We start from the raw sequence: 22,057 nt of genomic DNA, 5'->3' as shown, positions 1-22,057 counted from the left end.
CATACAACTTCCCTGTCATTATACATTCCACATTCACCAGTCGTCTTACACTATTTGAATCAAAACATCCCTTAGCCATAGGCGAGCCACCTCCATGCTAGACTGTTTTTGTAAGATTTCTATCTAAGAGTGCATCACAAGGTCTGCGCCAAACTCTTTGTCGTTTTTTAAGCCAAGTATTTGACATTTATTCTTATCAGACCATAACTTGTTAATATGCAGTTTTGCAAATGCTAAAAGTTTTTTTTTGTTTATACTTTTCTGAAGAAGGTTTATTTAAACCACCTAATTTTTTAAACCACTTAAATTAAGTCTTTTCTGTACAGTTTGACATGAAACATTTAAATAAGGATTTTCAACAATCTGTTTTGTGGTTATTGTTAATTTTTTTTTATTCTATTAGTGCATTTAATATATTGGTTCTTGTTGAAGTCTTAATGGGGCGACCATGTCTTTTTCGATTTTTGGCAGAACCAGTGGCTTCATATTTTATACACATCTTCATAACACCACTTACTGATATTTGATATTTTTCATCACATTGCTTGTAGGTTAGGCCCTTTTTTCGATCACAACTGACCCGAGATCTGATGTCCAGTTAATAATTTTGATGATTAACCATTACTATTATTTTAACTTTTTCTAAAAATAAATTCCAAAAAATATAGTTTAAAATGCTTATTGTTAATAACTTTAACAAAATATTTTTGATGTTAATACTTTTAAGTAAATAGTTATTGACAAAGCATTATTTTTCATAATAAAAATGTAGATGTTTCTTACTTTTGTCACATTTATTTTAGACAGAAAAACTGTAAGTTAGCAAAGTTCATTTAATAGAGTTACTTTTGCATTGAGTTGAAAAGGGTTATAAATGTTTTTTTTTCTCTCAGGAATCAAATTTGAAAAAAAACATAAAACTTTTGCAGTTATATAGATTCTAACGTAAATAATTTTGTTTTATTGTTTGAGTTTCGATTTTATCATTAATGCTACTTAATTTTGCCTGTGACTGTTATATATATATATATATATATATATATATATATATATATATATATATATATATATATATATATATATATATATATACAGTAAACTCCCGGTTATTCGAACCTCCAAGGGGTATAAGAATTTATTTCGAATAACCCAAAACTCGAATAACTGAATATGCTCTTTAAAATGACCTACTTTGAGTTTCTTTCAAGTTTTAATAAAAAAAATTTTAATAAAAATTTTAATAAAAAGTTTAATTTAAGTTTAATAAAAAATAAAATAAACAAATAAAAACAAAAGTTTAATAAAAATTTTAATAAAAATTTTAATAAAAATTTTAATAAAAAGACCCTTGGAATTTGGTGCTACTTCAGTTTTAACCTTGTAAAATAATAAATATTTTACAATTCGTTGAAAATAAATTCTCTTTTTTTTTTTTGTTTTTTTTTTTTTGTTCCTTTAATGTGTTTTTTATCTTCAAGGGGAGCAAAATTGTTTCCAACAACTGCAGGTTCAAATAACTGCATTTCTGCATAACAACATTTGCATGAGTTTGTTAAAGAAAATTCAAAGGAAATGAAAATTACTTCGAATAAGCAAATTTATATATATATATATATATATATATATATATATATATATATATATATATATACACTGTGTGACAAAAGTTATCGTACGCTAAGAAAAAAAAAATAATATTCAATATAGGCACAATTTTTCTGCTATATTTAATGAAAATTATTATAATTTTTTTTAATAGTATTTATTTTGGTAATTTCTGAATTTTTTGGAATTTATATTGAAATAACATTAAAATTAGGCTCAAAATTTGAAAAAAGTACATTAAAGATGATGACAAAAGTTATCGTACACTTGGCGTATACTAATATTTATTTAACTCCAAACCGTTATGTCCACCATTTTTTAAACATTTTTGAAAATAAAGTAAACTATAAACACTTTAAGATTATTTTGAATTGTTTTAAATGAATTTTTTGGTTAAAAAAAGTAAAATGAGCTCGAAATGGGTTAAGACCACTGTAGAAATTCGTAAGCTAATAATTAAGCATTGGAATGAAGGAAAATCGTTAAATTGTATTGCAAAAATTGTTGATTCTAAAAAATCCACAGTTTCTTCAATTATTAACAAGTTCAAAAAAACAGGAAAATTAGCTGATTTGCCCCGAAGTGGTCGTCCAAAAAAACTGAATAAGCGTGCTGAACGAAGCTTAGCTTCCACAATCAAGAAAAATCGTTTTGTAAGTGCCATAACTTTAGCTTGCAAAATAGAAAACGATTTGGGGGTTAAAATTAGTCCAAAAAGAGTCATTCGAAGTCTTAAAAGACAAGGAATAGTGAGTCGCGTTCCAAGGTTCCTTGTATTAGTGATAAAAATTGTAAGCTTCGATTAAACTATGCTAAAACGTACATTGATATGCCAGACTCATTCTGTAATAAAGTCTTATGGACAGATGAGTCTAAATTTAATGTAAAAAGATCTGATGGTAGAATTCGTGTATGGCGTTCATAAAAAAATTGCTTAGAAAATGGAACTACAGTCCGAACATTTAAACATGGAAATGGATCAGTAATGGATTGGGGATGTATGTCGGCAGCAGGTGTTGGAAAGTTAGTATTTTTTGAAGGAAATATGGATAAACATTACTATAAATGTATTATTAAAGAAAATGTTGAACAATCAGCACGTAATCTTGGTATTGGTGATGACTTCGTTTTTCTTCAAGATAACGATCCCAAACATAAGGCCAAAGATGTGATGGAATTTATGAAAATAAAAGGTTGGGACATACAAAATCATCCACCTCAAAGCCCTGATTTGAATGTAATAGAACATTTATGGGATGAAATCGATAGACGAATAGATAGAACAGGTGTAAACACCATTGAACAATTAAAAGTCCAAATTGTAAAGACGTGGGAATCAATCGACCTGTCTATTACAAAAAAACTCGTTGAATCGATCCCAAGACGTCTTGCTGCTGTTGTAAAAGCTAAAGGACAAAATACACGATACTAAAATATAAGTTTAGTTCCCATAATATTTATCAAAGTGTACTATTTTGAAAGCGTACGATAACTTTTGTCACATTCTTTTTGTTACTTTTCTTGCTTTTTCATCAAGACATTAAAATAAAATTTTTTTCTTGTTCTGTTTTTTCAATTTTTGTTTAAATAATTATAAATAAAATAGTTTTTATTCAGTTTTTAACTTGTTCCTTGCATTTCTTTTATTCTAAATTAAGAGTTAGTAATTTTTTTAAAGTGAACGATAACTTTTGTCACACAGTGTATATATATATATATATATATATATATATATATATATATATATATATATATATATATATATATATATATATATATATATATATATAATTTATATATATATATAATTTATATATATATATAATTTATATATATATATATAATTTATATATATAAATAATTTATATATATATATAATTTATATATATAAATAATTTATATATATATATAATTTATATATATATATGTAATTTGTTTATCTATATATTTTATATATAATAATAATAATCCATTTATTTAACCATAAAATATGAAAATTTACAATAATATTTATAATCTCACATAAATAAGGTTAGGTGTCACTCATATAGTTAAAAACTAGTCAATGGAGTGACACCTGAACCTATAATTATAAATTATATATATAAATTATATATATATATATATATATATATATATATATATATATATATATATATATATATATTTATTTATTTATTTTTACTTTTTAAATTTAATAATAATTATACTAATTTAATAACATTTTTTTTTTTACGTTTGCTTTCAGAATACTAATGGTACAAGTTTTGTTTTTTGATTTAGATTCTGTATCTCAATGATATCCTGGCCTATTGATACGATATCCTGTTAATTGTAGTTTTATATATTGCATAAATATATATGCAAACACTCACACACATAAATTTTAAAGAAAATATTTATATTTTTATATATATATCTATAAATTGTATATTTTAAGCTTTTTTATATTTATCATTGTATATTACTGTTTGTATTAATTATTGTTCAAATTACAATTAGTTCAAATTTAAAATTTAGTTTTATTTGCCAATTCAATATATATTATAGCCACGTTTAATTGCGTTTAATAATATTTTGCGATTTTTTATACAGCGCATTTAAGCGTTGGTTCAACGTTATATTTCAACCTTTACTCGACGTCTTTGAGTCACGTTAAATCGACGTTTTACTAACAACGTTACAAATCCTTGCAAAATAGACTGCTTTAACAGCGTTTATGCAACGCTTTTTAAGTAACGTTTTTTCAACGTTAAGTTGCGACGTTAATACAACGCTTTTTATGTAACGCTTTTTCAACGTTTAGTTGCGACGCTTTTGTAACGTCATTTAGTAACGTTTTTTCAACGTTACGCAATAACGTTTAATCAACGTCTATTAAACAACGTTACATATCTTTGCAAAATCGATTACTTTGTCAACGTTTCCGCAACATCTTTTGCTACCGGTTTTCAACGTTGATTCAACGTTGTCATGTTTGCTGGGTTTGGTGTTGGAAAATTACTATTATCTGCAAAATCAATATTTGAAGAGAGATTCCAACTTAGCACTATGCGATTCCAAACGTAAATAACTTTTTCTTCATTTAAATTACTAAAACCATGATAGTTCTTCGACAATTTAAAAAAATATCGGTCACTGAGCTTCCATTAAGAAAAATTTACATTGTTATCAAGTTTTAGACCTTTAGCAGAAAACTCATTCATTAAAACCTTTACTAAATTTCCGCAGTCATCTTCAAAACACTCTGTCTTTAGATCTATTAATAAATTTTAAAAGTTTAAATTAATAAGAACAACATTAAACATGAGCTATATATAGTCGTAATGCGAAATTTGATTTTTATAATTTATCTCCCACAATGCGTAGCGAAATGTTCTTGAAAAAGCTTTCAAAAAATATCTTTGTTTAATATTGAATTACGCTTATATTGAATACACTATTAAATAATGAATTTTTAATTAGTTAAAATACTTTGAATAAGTTAAAAAATCTTTTTAAAATGAATGAACAAATGATGCAAAACACTCATTATGTTTTTTTTCTTAAAGTAAAAGATACTTTTAAAAGATACTTTAAGATGATTTAAAAATAAACATTTTATATATATTTATAGCCGTGTTTCGACGCAAATACTCAACAAAATTTGAATGATCAATAAAATTAATTTAAATGGAAATATTTCAATGGAAAACTTTTTTCATTTTTTGCTGCTTTTCGATTGCATTCTTTATTTATATATGCTTTTATTTTACAACATCTATAAAACATGGCATATTAGAACCAAGTTTCGCAAATATTGTTAAACAAGTTTTAAATACAAAAGACTTAAAGAATTATCGCATTTTTAACCGAGAAAACAATCAAAAAACAGGTAAAACAACTTTTTTTCTACCGAGTTTATTATATTTATACTTATAAAAAGAAAAAGAGAGACATAGAGAGAGACAGAGACAGAGAGAGGAAGGCAGAGAGAGATAGAGAGAGAAATAGAGAGAGCGCAAGATTTGGTCCATAGTTTTTAACTGATATTATTTCTCAAACCACAGCTGTGAACCTCCAGCTATTATATATCAATGGAAAGAACATTAATCTGACAGAGCATTACGTAAAATATTTAAAAAAATTACGTTTCTTGCCGTAAAAATGAGAAGAAAGAAAATCTTTTAGATTGAGAAGTAGCTTGCTTGAATGTAATTTTTATTAATTTCTGTATGTTTCTGTAAAAATCTGAATTGTGTAGGGCTAAAGCTTCACCCTTTTGCTTTTAATTCAATATAACTTTTAAAGCCGCCCTGAACCAACTCTAGTACAGTTTTTCTCGATTTGAAAATGGCTCTATTTGTAGTTTTTTCTCCCTTATTTGTTGTGATTTATTATCTTCTATAAAGGTGATGTCAAAAAATATCTTTTAAATTGATATAAACTTAAAATCTACCGATATTAAAAAAATTCAAAATCTTCGAGTAAAATCATTACTTTTACAAAAACTAATGTAATTTTTAAAAGTTCCTGTAGATTTTAAGTTATCAATTTAAAAGATGGTTTTTTAGACATTCCTTTTATAAAAGATGTTAAATCACAACAAATAAGGGAGAAAAAATTACAAATTTTTCTCTTTTATTTTTCATTTGATGATAAAATTTAACAATTTGATTTAAAATGACCGTTTTTTATGTAATAAAGGAAGAAAGAAATTAGAAATAAAGAAATTTTCAAATCGAGAAAAGCTGTACTTGGACGGGTTCGGGTGGCATTAAAACCTATATTGGATTAAAAGAAAAAAAGTTGAATTTTAGCTTCTTCCTATTTAGATTCTTGCAGAAACGTACAGAAATTAATAAAAATCACTTTCAAGTAATTTTTTTATATTTCAAGTAATTTCTTAGTCTAAAAGATTTTTTTTCTCTCTTTTATTAATCTGACAGGGCATTATGTAAAATATTTTATAAAATTACGTTTCTTGCCGTAAAAATGAGAAGAAAGAAAATCTTTTAGATTGAGAAATAGCTTACTTGAACATAATTTTATAAAATATTTTTCATTATGCTCTGAAAGCCTCATTAGTATTTGATATATAATACTTAGAGGTTCACAGCTGTGGTTGGAGAAATAATATCAAAATTAAAAATCATCGCCGATCTAAAAAAAACTTCAAGAATATGAAAAAGTAACTCTTTTGCAACAGTCATGCATAATTAGAAATTTTTATATCAGATACGGTCTTATCATAGAGCACCGTGGAATAGCGTTTCGCTAGGAAGTTAATGCCTTCCTCCTTGTCGCGTATCTTGCCAGAGTCAGCATCGAACCTTGAACCTTTTTGTTTAGACAGAACTCTAACCCCTGCACCACGGATAGTTACAAAGAATGCAACCTACAAAACTTAAAAATATATTTACTGTTTAAAAATATGCATGTAGAAATATATACAAAAAAAAAGAGTGGTGCACGTTAAAGGTGAGTTTCCACTCATCCGTTTTTCTGCGGGAACGGGAAAGGGAACGGAAAAATAATCACGTGAGCATGCGCAGTTTTCCTTCGGACAAATAAAAACTTTTATTACGCATGCTCACGTGATTATTTTTTCCTTTCCTTCCCCTTTCCCGTTGAAAAACGGATGAGTGGAAACTCGCCTTAAACCCTTAATGAGAGACATAAAAATGATGAATGTTTATGAAATAAATATTTATTCTCATCTAATTTTCATGTATAAATATACAAATAATCTCACTTCAGCTAATTTTATTTATAAGTTTGAAAAAAATATAAATGAAAAGTATTTCCTAAGAACAAATCAATCAAATATCTTTAAATTGCCTCAGAAAAATTTTTTTTTTAAATTTTAATTCTTATTTATTTATATTTTTTTATTTTGCTGTTTATATAAACTACAATACCCTTTCACAAAAAATAAAATATAATTACAAATATGTAAATAGTAAACCGACAAGGGCTCAAAGAAGAAATGGATGGCAAAATACCAACCTAATCTTTTCATAGAGCCCCTACAGATCATAACAATAATAGTAAAATATGGTAAATAAATCAAGTAGAAAATTTAGCAAAAAATAAAAAATAGTATAAAAGAAGATATAATATTTAAAAATGAAAATAGAGAAAAAAAGATTAATTAAAGTACAAATACCATCAATTGGTCAAAAAAAAAGAAGATATAATATTTAATAATACATATAGTGAATAAAGAAGGATACACACACACACACACACACACACACACACACACACACACACACACACATACTCATATACATATACATACTCATACATATACTTACTCATATACATATAAATTTATATACACATACATACACACACACACACACATATATATATTTATATATACACACACACACACACACACACACACAAATATATATATATATATATTTGTATACATATGCATACACAGATATATATATATATATATATATATATATATATATATATATATATATATATATATATATATATATATATATACATATATATATATATATATATATATATATATATATATATATATATATATATATATACATATATATATATATATATATATATATTGATAAATACTAGTAGTCATAAAAAGTCATAAAATAAAATATTTAGATACAAATTTCCAATTAAATATATAATGTCATGTTCAACATGTTCTATATAAAGATTACATATAATATTTAAAAATTCAAACAGTTAAACAAGATATAAAGCTTAAAAAAAAAAAATATATCAATTTTTCTGTAAGTAAAATAAAAGTTATAAATAAAAATTATTCCGTAAGATTTAAATCGTAAGTTTTTGTTTGATACTAAAATGAACAATGATTTTGTCATATTTTAATTGCCTTTCAGAAAAAAGTTTAATAGCTTAGGTCCTATATAAGTTAAACTATACTCTGTGCATTTGTTTACTTTTTTAAGTACTTTATATGTATTACTATTTATTCTTAAAAAACAATTTTCATTTAGATTTTTATTAAATTTACTAATAAAGATTTCATGTATAAATATACTAATAATTAGATTATTAGTATAAATATACTAATAATCTAATTATTAGTATATTTATACATGACGTTTAGGTGTTAGTAAATAATTATCTGGTATATGTTCATCATTCTCATATCCATCATTAAAGGTTTAGTTTTGTTCTCCCGTTTTTTGTTGTATATAATTACAAGCATGTTTTTGTAAACAATATTGATTTTGTAAACAATTTTGTCAACAATATAATTACAAGCATGTTTTTGTAAACAAAGAGTTTTTTTAAGTTTTGCTGGTTGACAACTTGCACACGTAATATTTGCATAACGGGTGATGCGGAAGTTATCGGACAAATCCTAATTTTATTATATGAGCATAATAATTAGTTGTTATGGTTTTATGCGTAGGCATAAACGTTCTATAAAATATAGACTTTATTATTTGAAACACAATTATTTAAAACGAGGTTAAATGCAGCTGAACTAAAATCTTTTCGAATGCGACTAAAAATGTTTTTTGTAAATAAACCTAATATAAAAAAATAAATAAATCGTAAATCATTTTCAAAAGGAAGGATTTGCTCGATGTACAATATATGATAACCTAAAAAGACTTGAAACTGTTCAATCGTTTTCTGATAGAAAGCACTCTTGTCGTCCGACATCCTGGACTAGAGAAAAGAAAGCCGAATTAACGAGACTTGTCAACAATCGAAAAGGGGTCAGTGAGAGAAAAATAGGTATTACATTCGGTGTAAATCAATCGACAATTGGTCGTCAGTTAAAAAAAATGAATATTAAATATAGAAAACGTGAAAAGACTCCAAAATACACTATAGAACAACAAATAAAGGCAAAGAAAAGAAGCAGGAAACTAGTTAACCAACTCTGTAACACAAAATCGCTTCTAGTCATCGATGACAAAAAATACTTTTGTTTTGCAGGGGACAACATGCCTGGAAATTCTGGATACTACGCAAAGAACAAAAAGACATGCCCAGAAAGTGTTCGTTTTGTAGGAAAAGAGAAATTTCCAAAAAAATTATTAATGTGGATAGCCATATCTGACCGTGGTATGTCCGAGCCATTGTTTCGCACTTCCAAGACTGTAGCGATCAATTCATCAATCTATATTAATGAATATTTAGAAAAACGACTTCTTCCATTTATCATGGAGACTTTAACTATCACAAGTATCATGGAGACTTTAACTATTTATTTTGGCCAGATTTAGCAAGTTCTCATTATTCTAAAGATTCTCTAAATTGGATGGACCAATATGTCTATTACGTTGATAAAGAATCCAATTCCCTAAATGTGCCTCAAGCACGACCAATTGAAAATTTTTGGGGACATTTGGCACAGAAGGTTTACGAGGGAGATTGGCAAGCTTCAACAGAGCAAGTTTTGATTGATCGCATTAAATTAAAACTACAAGAAATTGATTTAAACTTTTTACAGTCGCATATGAAAGGCGTCAGAGGAAAATTGAGATCAAATGCAGATGGTGGTGTTTTTTCATATAAAAAATAATATATTTTTATTAAAAGATAGATGCTTTATTTTAAAAAAATATAATAGTAGTTTGTTTTTTTATTTATAAATAAGTTATTGACGTTTTTATTTTGTCCGATAACTTCCGCATCACCCGTAAAGTAATGTAGCAATGAATTAACCAGAAGTATATCAGCATTAGACTTTGTGAATTTATGTATGGGCGAATTCGATACATAATACTTAAGGTTTTACTAATTTTTGATTTTATATATTTTATGCGTGGGAGCCATGGTAAATGATCATCTACAATAACTCCTAAAAACTTTATATCTTGTTTTTTATTTGTTTAAAATTTATAATAAGTTTTGGCAGTTTTAGACGAAGGTTTTCTACTTTTTCTTTTTAATGAAACAAACTGTATTTTTTTACAACGTTAAGAAAAAGTTTATTTGACCTGAACCAATCATTTATTTTTTCTAATTCAATGTTCATGTCAGCATATAGTTAATTAACATTGCACTTAGATAAAAATAGATTTGTATCGTCTGCAAACATGATAGCATTTAGTTTTACTCATGCATTATTAAAATCATTAACATAAATTAAAAATAAGAGCGGTTCTCTGATCAATCCTAGAGGCACTCCACAAAGAATATTCAGTATTCCGGATTTCTTGTTTTGAATATATTGTTTTCTATTAGATATATTTTTATCCAATAATATAATTCGTTACATACCCTGTACCATTTTAGTTTTACTAACAGAATAAAGTGATCGACGGTGTCGAATGCCTTGGATAAATCTATTAATAATCTGAGAGTAAAGTTATCATTTTCAAAACCATCAGTAAATAAATATACAGAGTTTTCAATAGCATTTCTAGGACCTAAGATATGGAATTATTTTCAAAAAAAAAATGCTAAAAAGTATATCGTAAAATCATTAAACTCATTTGAGCTTCAAGCAAAAAAACATATTTTTAATTCTGAAAAATAATAATAGCTCCGATGAGTTTATTTTTTTGAAATAATTTTAATTTTTATTCTTTAAAGGAAGTAATTGAAAAAGTAAAGAATAATTCATTTAGTTATTTATGTATTAGTTTATATATTTTAAATCTTTGAATATTTCAATTGGAAATTTTACACCTTACTATTATCTGCAGTTAATTAGAACGTTTTGACGATATTTATTTTTTTAAGGGGATTTATGAAAAGATTAAGGTGGTATTGCATCACCCATACCTTTTTTGAGTCGCAGTCTGTTTTTTAAATTGTCTTATTTATTTATATTTTTTTTAAGTGAAACTCTTATGTAACTTATTTTATTAAACAGAAAAATATTTATTACTAAAAAAGTATACACTACTAAAAAATATATAGTACTAAAAAATATATACTACTAAAAAAATATATACTACTAAAAAAATATATACTAGTAAAAAAATATATACTACTAAAAAAATATATACTAGTAAAAAATATATACTACTAAAAAAAATATGCTACTAAAAATATATATACTACTAAAAAATATATACTACTAAAAAATATATACTACTAAAAAAATATATACTACTAAAAAATATATACTACTAAAAAAATATATACTACTAAAAAAATATATACTACTAAAAAAATGTATACTACAAAAAATATATATACTACTAAAAAAATATATACTACTAAAAAAGTATATACTACTAAAAAAATATATACTACTAAAAAAAAAATATATACTACTAAAAAAAAAAATATACTACTAAAAAAAAAATATATAGACTAAAAAAAATCTTTACATTAGTTAATATTAACCCAATAACTGTCTTTGGGTAAAATTTTGAGTTCCTAAACTTATGGTGGCGCCTGCTGTCTCATAATACACTTATGAGTTTTTGAACGATAAATTTCAATAAATTTGAAAGTTCAACTAAAAAATTAAGGTTATTTAAGAAAATTATTATTGGATTGTCAGAGTCTTTAAATGTGTTAAAATATTTTTAAAACATTTTCATATTTCAGCAACAGATGGAGAATTACGAAAATTGCGAAGGGAGTCATTTACAAAGATTTTATATTTTTTATTTTTAACAACCTGTTGTTTTGTACTTTTAGCAAGCAAGGCCGCAAAAGATACTCTGTTGTGTAAAAAAGGATATTTTATGTTAGCCTGTACGCATAGGAAATCAATTTTTTTTTTTAAAGTTTGGGTACACAGCAATGCTATTTTTGTTAAACAGTTCTAAGAAGTTTCTGACATATTTATTTGATTTTGCTTCTTCTAAGTAAATACTTTTAGTTTTTAAGGAATGTTAAATATTACTTTGTTTAAATACTACTTTGACTTGTTAAATTCTACTGAGACATTTTTTACAAAATCCCATAGTAGTACAAAAGTAAAGTTTTTTCTTGACGTTGTTTAGAGCGGTTGAAATTGTTAGTTCTATTCAGGTTTGATTTATAGAATGAATTTATACCAACAAAATCAAATTTAATAATTACCAAAATGTAACAGGTTAAACTTATAAGGCTATTTAGAGTAAAACTAGGAATTTGTATCAAGGTGGAGTCCCATGACACAAACTATGATTAAAAAAAGATAATAAAAAGTATAAAACTTGAAGACAATTTTTACTTGAAAGACAAAAAAAAGTTATAACTTTAACCCTAATGGTGCATATAATGATCCAAATCACATTTCAGAAATCCAGACAATATATCGTTTTAAATGTCATTCTTAAGCGTTAATAAATAATGGCTTTGTATCGAAGTTGGAACTCCTAACAATATATTTACATAAATCTCTTAAAAATTGACTGTAAATATTGAAATAAACAATTTTTAGAATTGTTAATGGCACAATGGAATACTATTCTACAGTTTTAGGAATATATTGTATACTCGCAAATACTGCATCAAGATACCCCATACATGCTAACAGAAAACAATTGCGTAATTTTTAGTATCAACTTGTTTATTCAACAATTTTGCTTAATGAAGTAAAGAGCTTATGAATTGCAGTTTACGAAATAATGTTACTTACCGATAGACTCATTGAATAGTATACTTTAAAACTTAGCAACTTTAAATTCTAATCAATTACTTTGTCATCAAAAAAACACGAAATTCGACTCCTCGCAGATCTAATGATATTAAACGAAATAATTTTTTTTATCAAAACGAAGTACTAGTAGTATCTTTCTGTTTCACCATATGAAAGTGGTTATTACAACTCTTAAGATACCTTCACAATTACAATGTTTCATGGTGCCCCACTCGCCCCTAAGCCGTTTAGAGTTTATTGTTAATTTAAAAAAATAGTACTAACTGACGTATCTAACCACCACAAATAACCCTAACTGACGTATCTAACCACTTTCCAGTTTTTATAATCTCAAAAAAATTGATAAACCGACATTCTGAAAAAAACTAAAAAATGAGTAATTAATGATTCGACACTTGCGATATTTAAGCATTTTCTGAGAAACTCAAAATTTGTTACAGCTTATGATCAGGGAGAATTCTAAGAACAAAATGAGGAGGGGCAAATCCTTAAAAATTGCCGACTGCTTTCTGAAAAAAAAAAGCCTCAAAACTAAAATTCTGCTATTAAGCAACCAACTATATTTATAAAAAAACCAACGATAATTCAAAAATAGTTTTCTTTTAGGGGTGTTGCGACTAAAACATAAAACATTTTTAGTAAATTTCGTTAATTTATTAAAACAAAAATTTCTACAAAATCCCCGGATAACACCTTGAATCATAAAATCTTCTAAAAACACGGCCGACGACACTGGTTTCAAAGTGGAGGGGCACAATTTCTAAAAAAGTTCCTCTATATCCAGAATTTTCTTAAAAAAAAAAATGGTCCTTTAGAAAAAAGAGTGGGAGGAGGCACGTGCCCCCTGACCCCCCGGTGTTGTTGGCCCTGAAAAAAAGCAACGTTAATAGAAAAAACTATAAAAACAACATTTTTCTTTATGTGGCAGTTGTAAAAAACACTGTAGAAAATTTCACGCCATGTAGTCTAATGAAATCCTGATTTCACACGAAACTTTAATAATTAAAATTGTCACGCGACTTTTAGATATCCCAATTACTCACACCACAATTAAAGAAATTAAATATGGCCATTTATTCAGGCTTGGTGACATGCGACGCAATCGTGTTTTAGATGTTCCGAGACAAATAAAATGTTTAAATGTCACTTCATACTTAAATAAAACAAAATGAAATAATAAAAAGTTATATTTTATTTATTTTAGAAAAAACCGTTATCAAATATAAATATAATAAATTTTGAATTGATTTGGTATTTTTGATTAAGAGTATTCCCGTGGGTCAAGAAATGTTGCCATTATGAGAGGATAAAATATTAAACAAACTGTTTGCGGTGTCAAAAATGAGTGAATCGTTAAGCAGACAAAATGATATTCTGCGTTAGTTTACAGATACTTATTTAACGTATTAAGTCACGTTAGGATAAAGTGACCAAATTCGAGCCAGTGACCGAATTCCAGCCTCATTTTAAATTTAATATTTCTGTCTTGGTTTTTGCTTTAAGTTTATAAATGCAACTTTTTTGAGACTGGTATGAACTCAGTCAATAAAAAAAAACATTATTTTAGTTGGCGGATGTTTATAATAGAAGAAGCATCATAACAAATATTCATCTCAAAAAAGTTCTACTTTAGATTTAAAATATCATGTAAGCATTCTGTTTGAAGCTTGTAAACATTAAATATTTATTACTTAACGAAATGTTAATTATTTTAAACTATAAATATATTTCTTAAAAAGGCAATTTTAGCTTTATAATTATGTTGAGTCATTTCTATAGATTGTATTTCTGAATTAAATGCACCTGGAAGAAAGACCAAAATCCGGCCATGTATAAACCTTATTCCGGCCAAGGCCAAAATTAGGTTCACGAGTGTCTAAAAGTAACTTATAATTGTAAGATATTTGTATTAGTAGATTTTATTCTTTTAATACAAGTACTTTATGTTACATGTATTTCCTAAAAGTTATCGATCTTAAGTATATGCATTTATTTAGTTAAATATTCATATAATATTTTTAAAATATGAGGATGATGAATTAAAAATAAACAAAAGTCTAAGTAATTGAAAGATCCCATATTGTTTCATGTAGATTATTGCTTATAAATGAAATTGTATTAAAAAATAATCTTTAATTAAAAATTTTAATAATTTGTAATATAAACTTTTCATTTTAGAATGGCTAATAATAATAAAAAAATTCATAATAAGAAACAATGTCATCCAACTCGAGGTAAATGTGTGATATATAAAGAGGAAGTGTTACTTGAAGCTATAAACAGTGTTATTAGTTTACCTTAAATGTCTATTAGAGCTGCTGCTAAATTTTTCAAAGTACCCCGAGCAACTTTGCAGAGCAGAACATATGCAAAAGTTGGGATTGGTGCAAAAGCAGGAAGAAAAAGTTTAGTGTCACTTGATCTTGAAAAAAAGTTACTCGATTTCTCAGACAACAAAGCTAGAATGGGCATTGGTTTTGGAAAAGAACAGTTCATGGTATATGCTGGCAAGCTTGCTAAAAAATATGGATATTCTTTTAAGAATGGCAAACCATCTAATAAATGATGGTGACTACTTATAAATCGACATAACATAACAATTCTAAAAAGGAAGATAGTAAAATTCCTTCAAAGTTTTCAAGTTCTAGATGCCCCTGAAGCAACCAATTGGAGTCCAAGTAAATCTAGATGGACTAAACAAGGGATTGCAAAACTATGGTTTTAAGCTTACATTTTTAAAAAACATTAAACCACAACATCCACAAGTTTTAATTTTGGATGGTCACGATTCCCACAGTTTCATAAAGTTAATAGATATGGCTATACAAAACCGAATTGAAATTGTTGAATTACCTGCTTATACAAGCAATTGGCTTCAACCTTGCGATTGAACTGTATTTTAGCCATTCAAAGTTTCATATAATAAAGCAGCCCAGGATATGATGTCTAATCACCCTAGGGTTATAATAAACAGGCCAACTTTATCGGACTTTTAACAAAAGCCTGGAACAAAAGTATGACAAAAGCTAATATTGAATTTGGCTTTAAATCATTTGGATTCTTTCCATATAATCCTTCGATTATTCTGGCTGAAGCTTACTTGCCAAACTATGTGTATTCTGAAGACAAGTTTGTGACTAATCTCTTTGATCAAATTAAAACAATTGGTAATACAACAACAATTGAGCAGATTAATCAAGCAACAGACAGCACAAAAGTACCAGATATTGTGTTGGAACAACATCTAATTACCAACCCAAGATTTGCTATAGCAAATGATCATGACTATTTTGCTGAACCAATGAGAGTAGTAGAAATTCCAGAACATAACAGTGATGGTTTAGTGGAACTAAGTATGAAAACTATAGAACTAAAAGCTGAAAGTAATAAAGCTGCATTTACTAGTAAGTTTCAAGACAGTTATAGGATTATGTCTGACTCTGAAATTGAACAGCCTATTGATCAGCATGAAATTGATTTTATAGTTTCAACTCCTTTAGCTTCTGATTTTATAAAAACTAGATCTTTTGCACCAAATTTCCTTTTTAAAAGTTCATCTTATCCAGGAGATGGAGATAATGATATTTTGCCATATTCAGATCCAATTTTACAAAGTGCAAAAAAGCTAAGAGTTCAGACAAGTTTTTAGTTCTTACTTCTAAAGGAAGCATATGAATCACAATTAAAGCAGATGCAAAATAAAGCTCAAAATGAAACGGAAAAAGAAATGCACAAGTTGAAAAGACTACAGAACTTAAAAAAAAAGGAAGCGAAGGTATTGTCAAAATATAATCCTAGAAAAAAACCGTTGCTATAAAAACGAACCATTAAAAGTATAAAAAAACTGTTTAATTTGATTATGTTGTTTTGTTCTTAGTATTTAAAAAAGTCTTTTATAGAGCTCACTGAATTCTTTTTTTTTTTTTAATGTGAATATTATATTCTATGCAAATCTTTTAAACAGGAGTATAGATTATTACATTGACATTAATTATTACATTTACATTAATTATCCTGATTTACACATAATGGGTTCTTATTTAAAATATTAAACCTAGTTTTGTGTTTGGTTTTTATTTGGATTAAAAAAATTTTCTTTTCTTTTAATTATTTTTATAATATTCTTATTATTCTTATAATTTATTATCATTATTATTATCATTATTATTTGTATTAATAATGCTATTTCATGGTATTAACTTAAGATTAGTTTTTAAATATTTGTAAATGACCTCAATTGTAAAATCTTTTATCGAAAAGATACTGATATTGGTATATAAAGAAATGTTGTTCTACAAAATATTAGATGTACCTTCCAAAAACAGATATGATCATAAATCTTATACAAAGGTACATAGACACTTTCTCAATTCCAAATAACGAATTCAAAAACAATAAAGAAACTTTTCTAGCTGTAGCTTACTCTGATTTATTAATTTATCTATTATTTACACCAAGTTTTTATACATCTAAAGATATGAAGACCTATAAATCATGGAAGCGTTTAAATAAGAAATGAAGCTTCTACACACATCGCTACAGTTTTATTTTGGATTGATAAAACTAATAAAATGTGAGAATCTAAAACAGTTACTGATTATAATTCTTAATGGTTACCACCAAACCTAACAGCAAAGTTTGCAACAAAATGTTTTTTTAATTATAAATCAAAACAAAAGGCAGCTATTTTATGAACGTCCTTGCATCAGCTCATGAATACTCTACTGAATCTTATAATTAACACTTAACAACACCATCTAGTGATAGTGTTGTTAAGTGTTCTTTTTTAAAAAAATATGCTTAGAGATTAAATTTCTATACAGTCATAGAAAAACCATTGCAAGATATGATTGAAATTGAAAAAACTTGTTATCGTTAATTAGAAAAAAAAACTCAATTTTAGCTTAAAAAACACCAAAGATATTACTACCAAGTAAAAACTCAACTTCTTGCTACTGAATATTAATGCCACAATTTTTTGGATAGACAGTAAAAGATTTAAATTTTTAGATTTTTTGTGAAGAAATCTTAACATAACATATAATCATAACATATAATCTTATATCATATATCATATATCTTAACATATAATCAATCCTTACCTTTAAAAAATTAATTTTGCAACTAGTGAACATGAACACATTGAAAGTAATGTTTTATCATTACAAGATCATATTTGTTACTATCACATCAGTTCAAAAGATGGCGATATGATTTTAAAATGTACCAGTATACATTGTATATTGGTACATTTTACAATCAAACATTATAAAATTAAAAGTTGCTAAAGGTAAATGGTTTTGGGACAAAAAAACATTTAGGGATATTATACATTTAAACAAACACAATAAAAGTAAAAAAATGCATGCTGAGAAAAAAATTTTCATTAACTTTTGAATAAAAATGTTAAGAGAGAGAGAAGAAAAGTTATTTAATATACATTAAATTTTTTTTTTAGATAAAATGACATTTTGTTCAGTTAATCTTGTAAACATCTATATAGTTTAATGGCATATTATTTTTAAATTATTGTTCAAATTATTTGCTAATTAAATGCTACTAAAGTTAACCAAATCACATACTGAATTAAAATTTTTATCTAATGTTCTATGAGATTCTCCATCTTTAGTAAATAAAAAATTAACCGGTATCAAGTCGAAGAGAATAAGGCTCTTTGTCATATTTTACTATTTCAGGAAGTTTAAAAAATCTAATTTTGTGGTTGTTTTTTTTTAGTTTCGATATATAATTTAAAACACCTATTATATATTATAATTAATATTTTATAAAGTTTTATGTGCAATAAAACGCTACCCTAAAAATTTATTTAAAAATCTCGATGGTATATTTTTTATTTTATCGGCTTTGTTTAGATTTTAATCCTCTTATAATGTCAACGTTTCTTGACTCCTTGGAATGCTCTATACGCAACAAGTTTAATAGTTTTAAGACAAGTCAGTCATAGAAAGATTAGTCTAGAAACGCAGGCTGTTTTTAATTGTTTTCACTGTTTAAGTTGAAATAACGGGTGGTTCGCGTAAATAAGGTGCAAAACAAACTTTAATGGGTAAGCGAAAAATAATATGTCTCAAAATGAGGTTTTGATTTTTCAAAAAAACGAAGACCAGATGTATTACTGATTTGGGAAGAAACGTTCGTAACAGTTTAAAATTAACTGACGTCAGCAGTTGAATGGCTTCTTTCTGGCTTACATAAAAATGCAAACAAATTTTTTCTATAAATTTTTTACGAGGTGATGATGCTGGTAACCATAATCCAGAAAATCCAGATCCAGGTTCGAAACGAGCTCTGGACAAATTTTCGCGTCACGGTAAGGAAGGAGGCATGAACTTCCTGGTTAAATGCACTTCCGCGGTGCTCTGTGACAAGACCGTTAGGACTTCTTGGGGCACCTAAAATAAAAATTAAAAAAAAAATTATATTAAGAAAATTCGTATTATTTGATGTTTTCTTACTAATATAACATATATTCTTATACACGATGTCAACACTAAAGATATATATTACAGCTAAATACGCAGCTGATATTTACAAACAAACTGAACAGTTACAATTATTGAAGAAGTCTGTAGCTAAGTCTAAAAACCAGTATATATTTTTACAAAAATGTGAAAAACACAAACTTATTTCGAAATTATTGCGAATTATTAGTCCTGTAAATACAAAGAGAGCAGTTAGTATTATTATTTGATATAGATTTGAAATTGGTATTTTATGCTTGTTAATGAAACTAAAAATCTCCAGAAAGATCTTAAAGTTATTCTTGATGAAATAGATTACAAAAAAGTTGAACTGAAAAAGCTCGCGAAATAACGTTTCTGAAATCAAAAGAGAGACTATTCAAAAAGTTTAAAATTCTTCAAAACGAATTTAAAAATAATCACAATAATAAAATCTGTAAGTTAACAACCCATACAAAGAACGCTGTTTTAAACTTATGCAATGTCGATATTCCAAAAAACCAAAATGATCTTCTTAATCTTGATCCACATTTTGTACCTTCGTTGAAATATATACCTTATATGGATATTATTGCAACAACAGAAACCTCAGCTTTAAAATTGGAACAAGATTGAATATGAGCAGAATTTGACAAAAATGTTTTAAAAGAACTTAATATGGGTAAAAAAATAAATCAAAATTTAACAAGAGAACAAAGAAAAGCTCTTTTTAAAGTTAAGGAAAACAAAATTATTGATATATATCCCTTTGATAAGGGTAATGGTTTTGTAAGAATAGATAAAGCTTTGGAGAAATTCGCAAACAAATTAGCTCAACGAGAGTTTTAAATGAAGATCCCACATCTAGTTATGCTAATAATATTAAAACTCATCTCTCACAACTTAATGAAAAACAGCTATTTTCAAAAACGGTATATGATAGTATATATCTAAATCCCTCGTATGACCATCCCGTTTCGAATGTATGGTCTAATTAAAGCTCACAAACCTGAAAAATCCTATCCTATGAGAATAGTTATATCAACTATCAACACTCCTAATTATGGAACTCTGAAATTATTGGTAAAGAAAATACAACCTGTGTTAACAAAAACCAAAATCCTCTTTTTAAAATTAGTAAAGCAAATTTATGGGAGATTATATCTGAAACAAGACAACTCATACAGCTTTGTTTACACCGTTGTTATTTCCTGTGGAACAACGAAATCCATGAGCTCTAGAATTCTGGTTCTACAGGTCTTTGCAGAATCAATTTAACAACATCATAACCAAAACGTTTTCAAAATTGCAATGGCAGTAAGTTCTCCTCTTGACTTAAAATCCTATCTAAGATTTGTCGACGACAGTCACGCTAGATTTTCCAACACTCAAGAAGCAGAACAATTCTTAATTATCTTAAACAATCAACACCCTGCGATACAATAGACGATCGAAACTGAAAGCAAAAATAGAACTCTAAACTTCCTTAATTTAACCATAATAAATAACAATAAAAGGAAAACACGAGTTTAAAGTTTACAGAAAAGAAGTCATTACTAATATCCAAATTAAACCTCATTCAAATCATGACCCATAGATTCTAAACGCAATATTTAAAGGTTACGTTCACAGGGTTTGTTCTATATGCAGTGATATTTACAAGATGAGATTAATTTCCTTATTCAAATGTTTAAAGAAAATGGGTACAGCATATGCCAACTTAAACAGATTGTATACTTAATTGGAATAAACGGTCCTTAAAAATTGCCAAAATTCAGATTCTCTTAACCTCCCTACTGTATCGTTACCGCGGATACCATCACTATTCCCGAAACAAAGGAAAATATTTCAGAAAGCTGGCTTTTGAATAGTCTATAAACCTAATCCAAATTTAAGAATTACTAACGTCAAAAAACAAAACTTAACTGCCACATAATAGTCAACCCGGAACTTATTTGATTGAGTGCAAATGCTCAAAGAGATGCGCAGGTAAAGTTGAACTTCAAATTAGGACTCGAACTCAGCAATATCTAAAAAGTTTAAACGAGGGGAAACATTATCAGTCTGCAATAGCCACCCAAAATAAGTTTTGCTCACAAGAAATAAAGTGGGAAAACGTAAAAACAATTAAGGTTGAAACAAAAAAATTTAATTGAAAAGTGCGCGAAGCTCTTGAAATACAGAGGTTCCAATGTTCACCTTTACATGGCGGAAATTTATTTAAAAAACGGTCAGTTAGTGAAAACTAAATTTTGGGCTCCGTTTTTTTACATTTTTACGTAAGCATGAAAGAAAGTATTCAACTGCTGACGTCAGCTAATTTTAAACTGTTTCTAACGTTACAAAAAAAAATTTTTTGTATAAATTTTTTACAGCTGATGATGTTGGTAACCATAATCCAACGAAATTTTCTAATAACAAATTA

General features: G+C 26.6%; 1 protein-coding gene across 1 annotated transcript in view; it reads left to right on the top strand.

Moving 5' to 3' along the window:
* Positions 1 to 5,104: 5,104 nt before the first annotated feature.
* Positions 5,105 to 22,057, top strand: part of LOC100208181 (3-galactosyl-N-acetylglucosaminide 4-alpha-L-fucosyltransferase FUT3) — a 35,415-nt gene continuing 18,462 nt past the window's right edge. The window contains exon 1 of the mRNA XM_065806248.1: positions 5,105 to 5,479. Coding sequence (XP_065662320.1) covers positions 5,278 to 5,479 — 202 coding nt within the window. The 5' untranslated portion in view covers positions 5,105 to 5,277. The remainder of the gene's footprint in view (positions 5,480 to 22,057) is intronic.

This window comes from Hydra vulgaris, chromosome 09 (assembly GCF_038396675.1).
Source record: "Hydra vulgaris chromosome 09, alternate assembly HydraT2T_AEP".
NCBI lineage: Eukaryota > Metazoa > Cnidaria > Hydrozoa > Anthoathecata > Hydridae > Hydra > Hydra vulgaris.
Note: the sequence above shows the minus strand (reverse complement) of the source record. Positions and strands in the feature narration are given on the sequence as shown.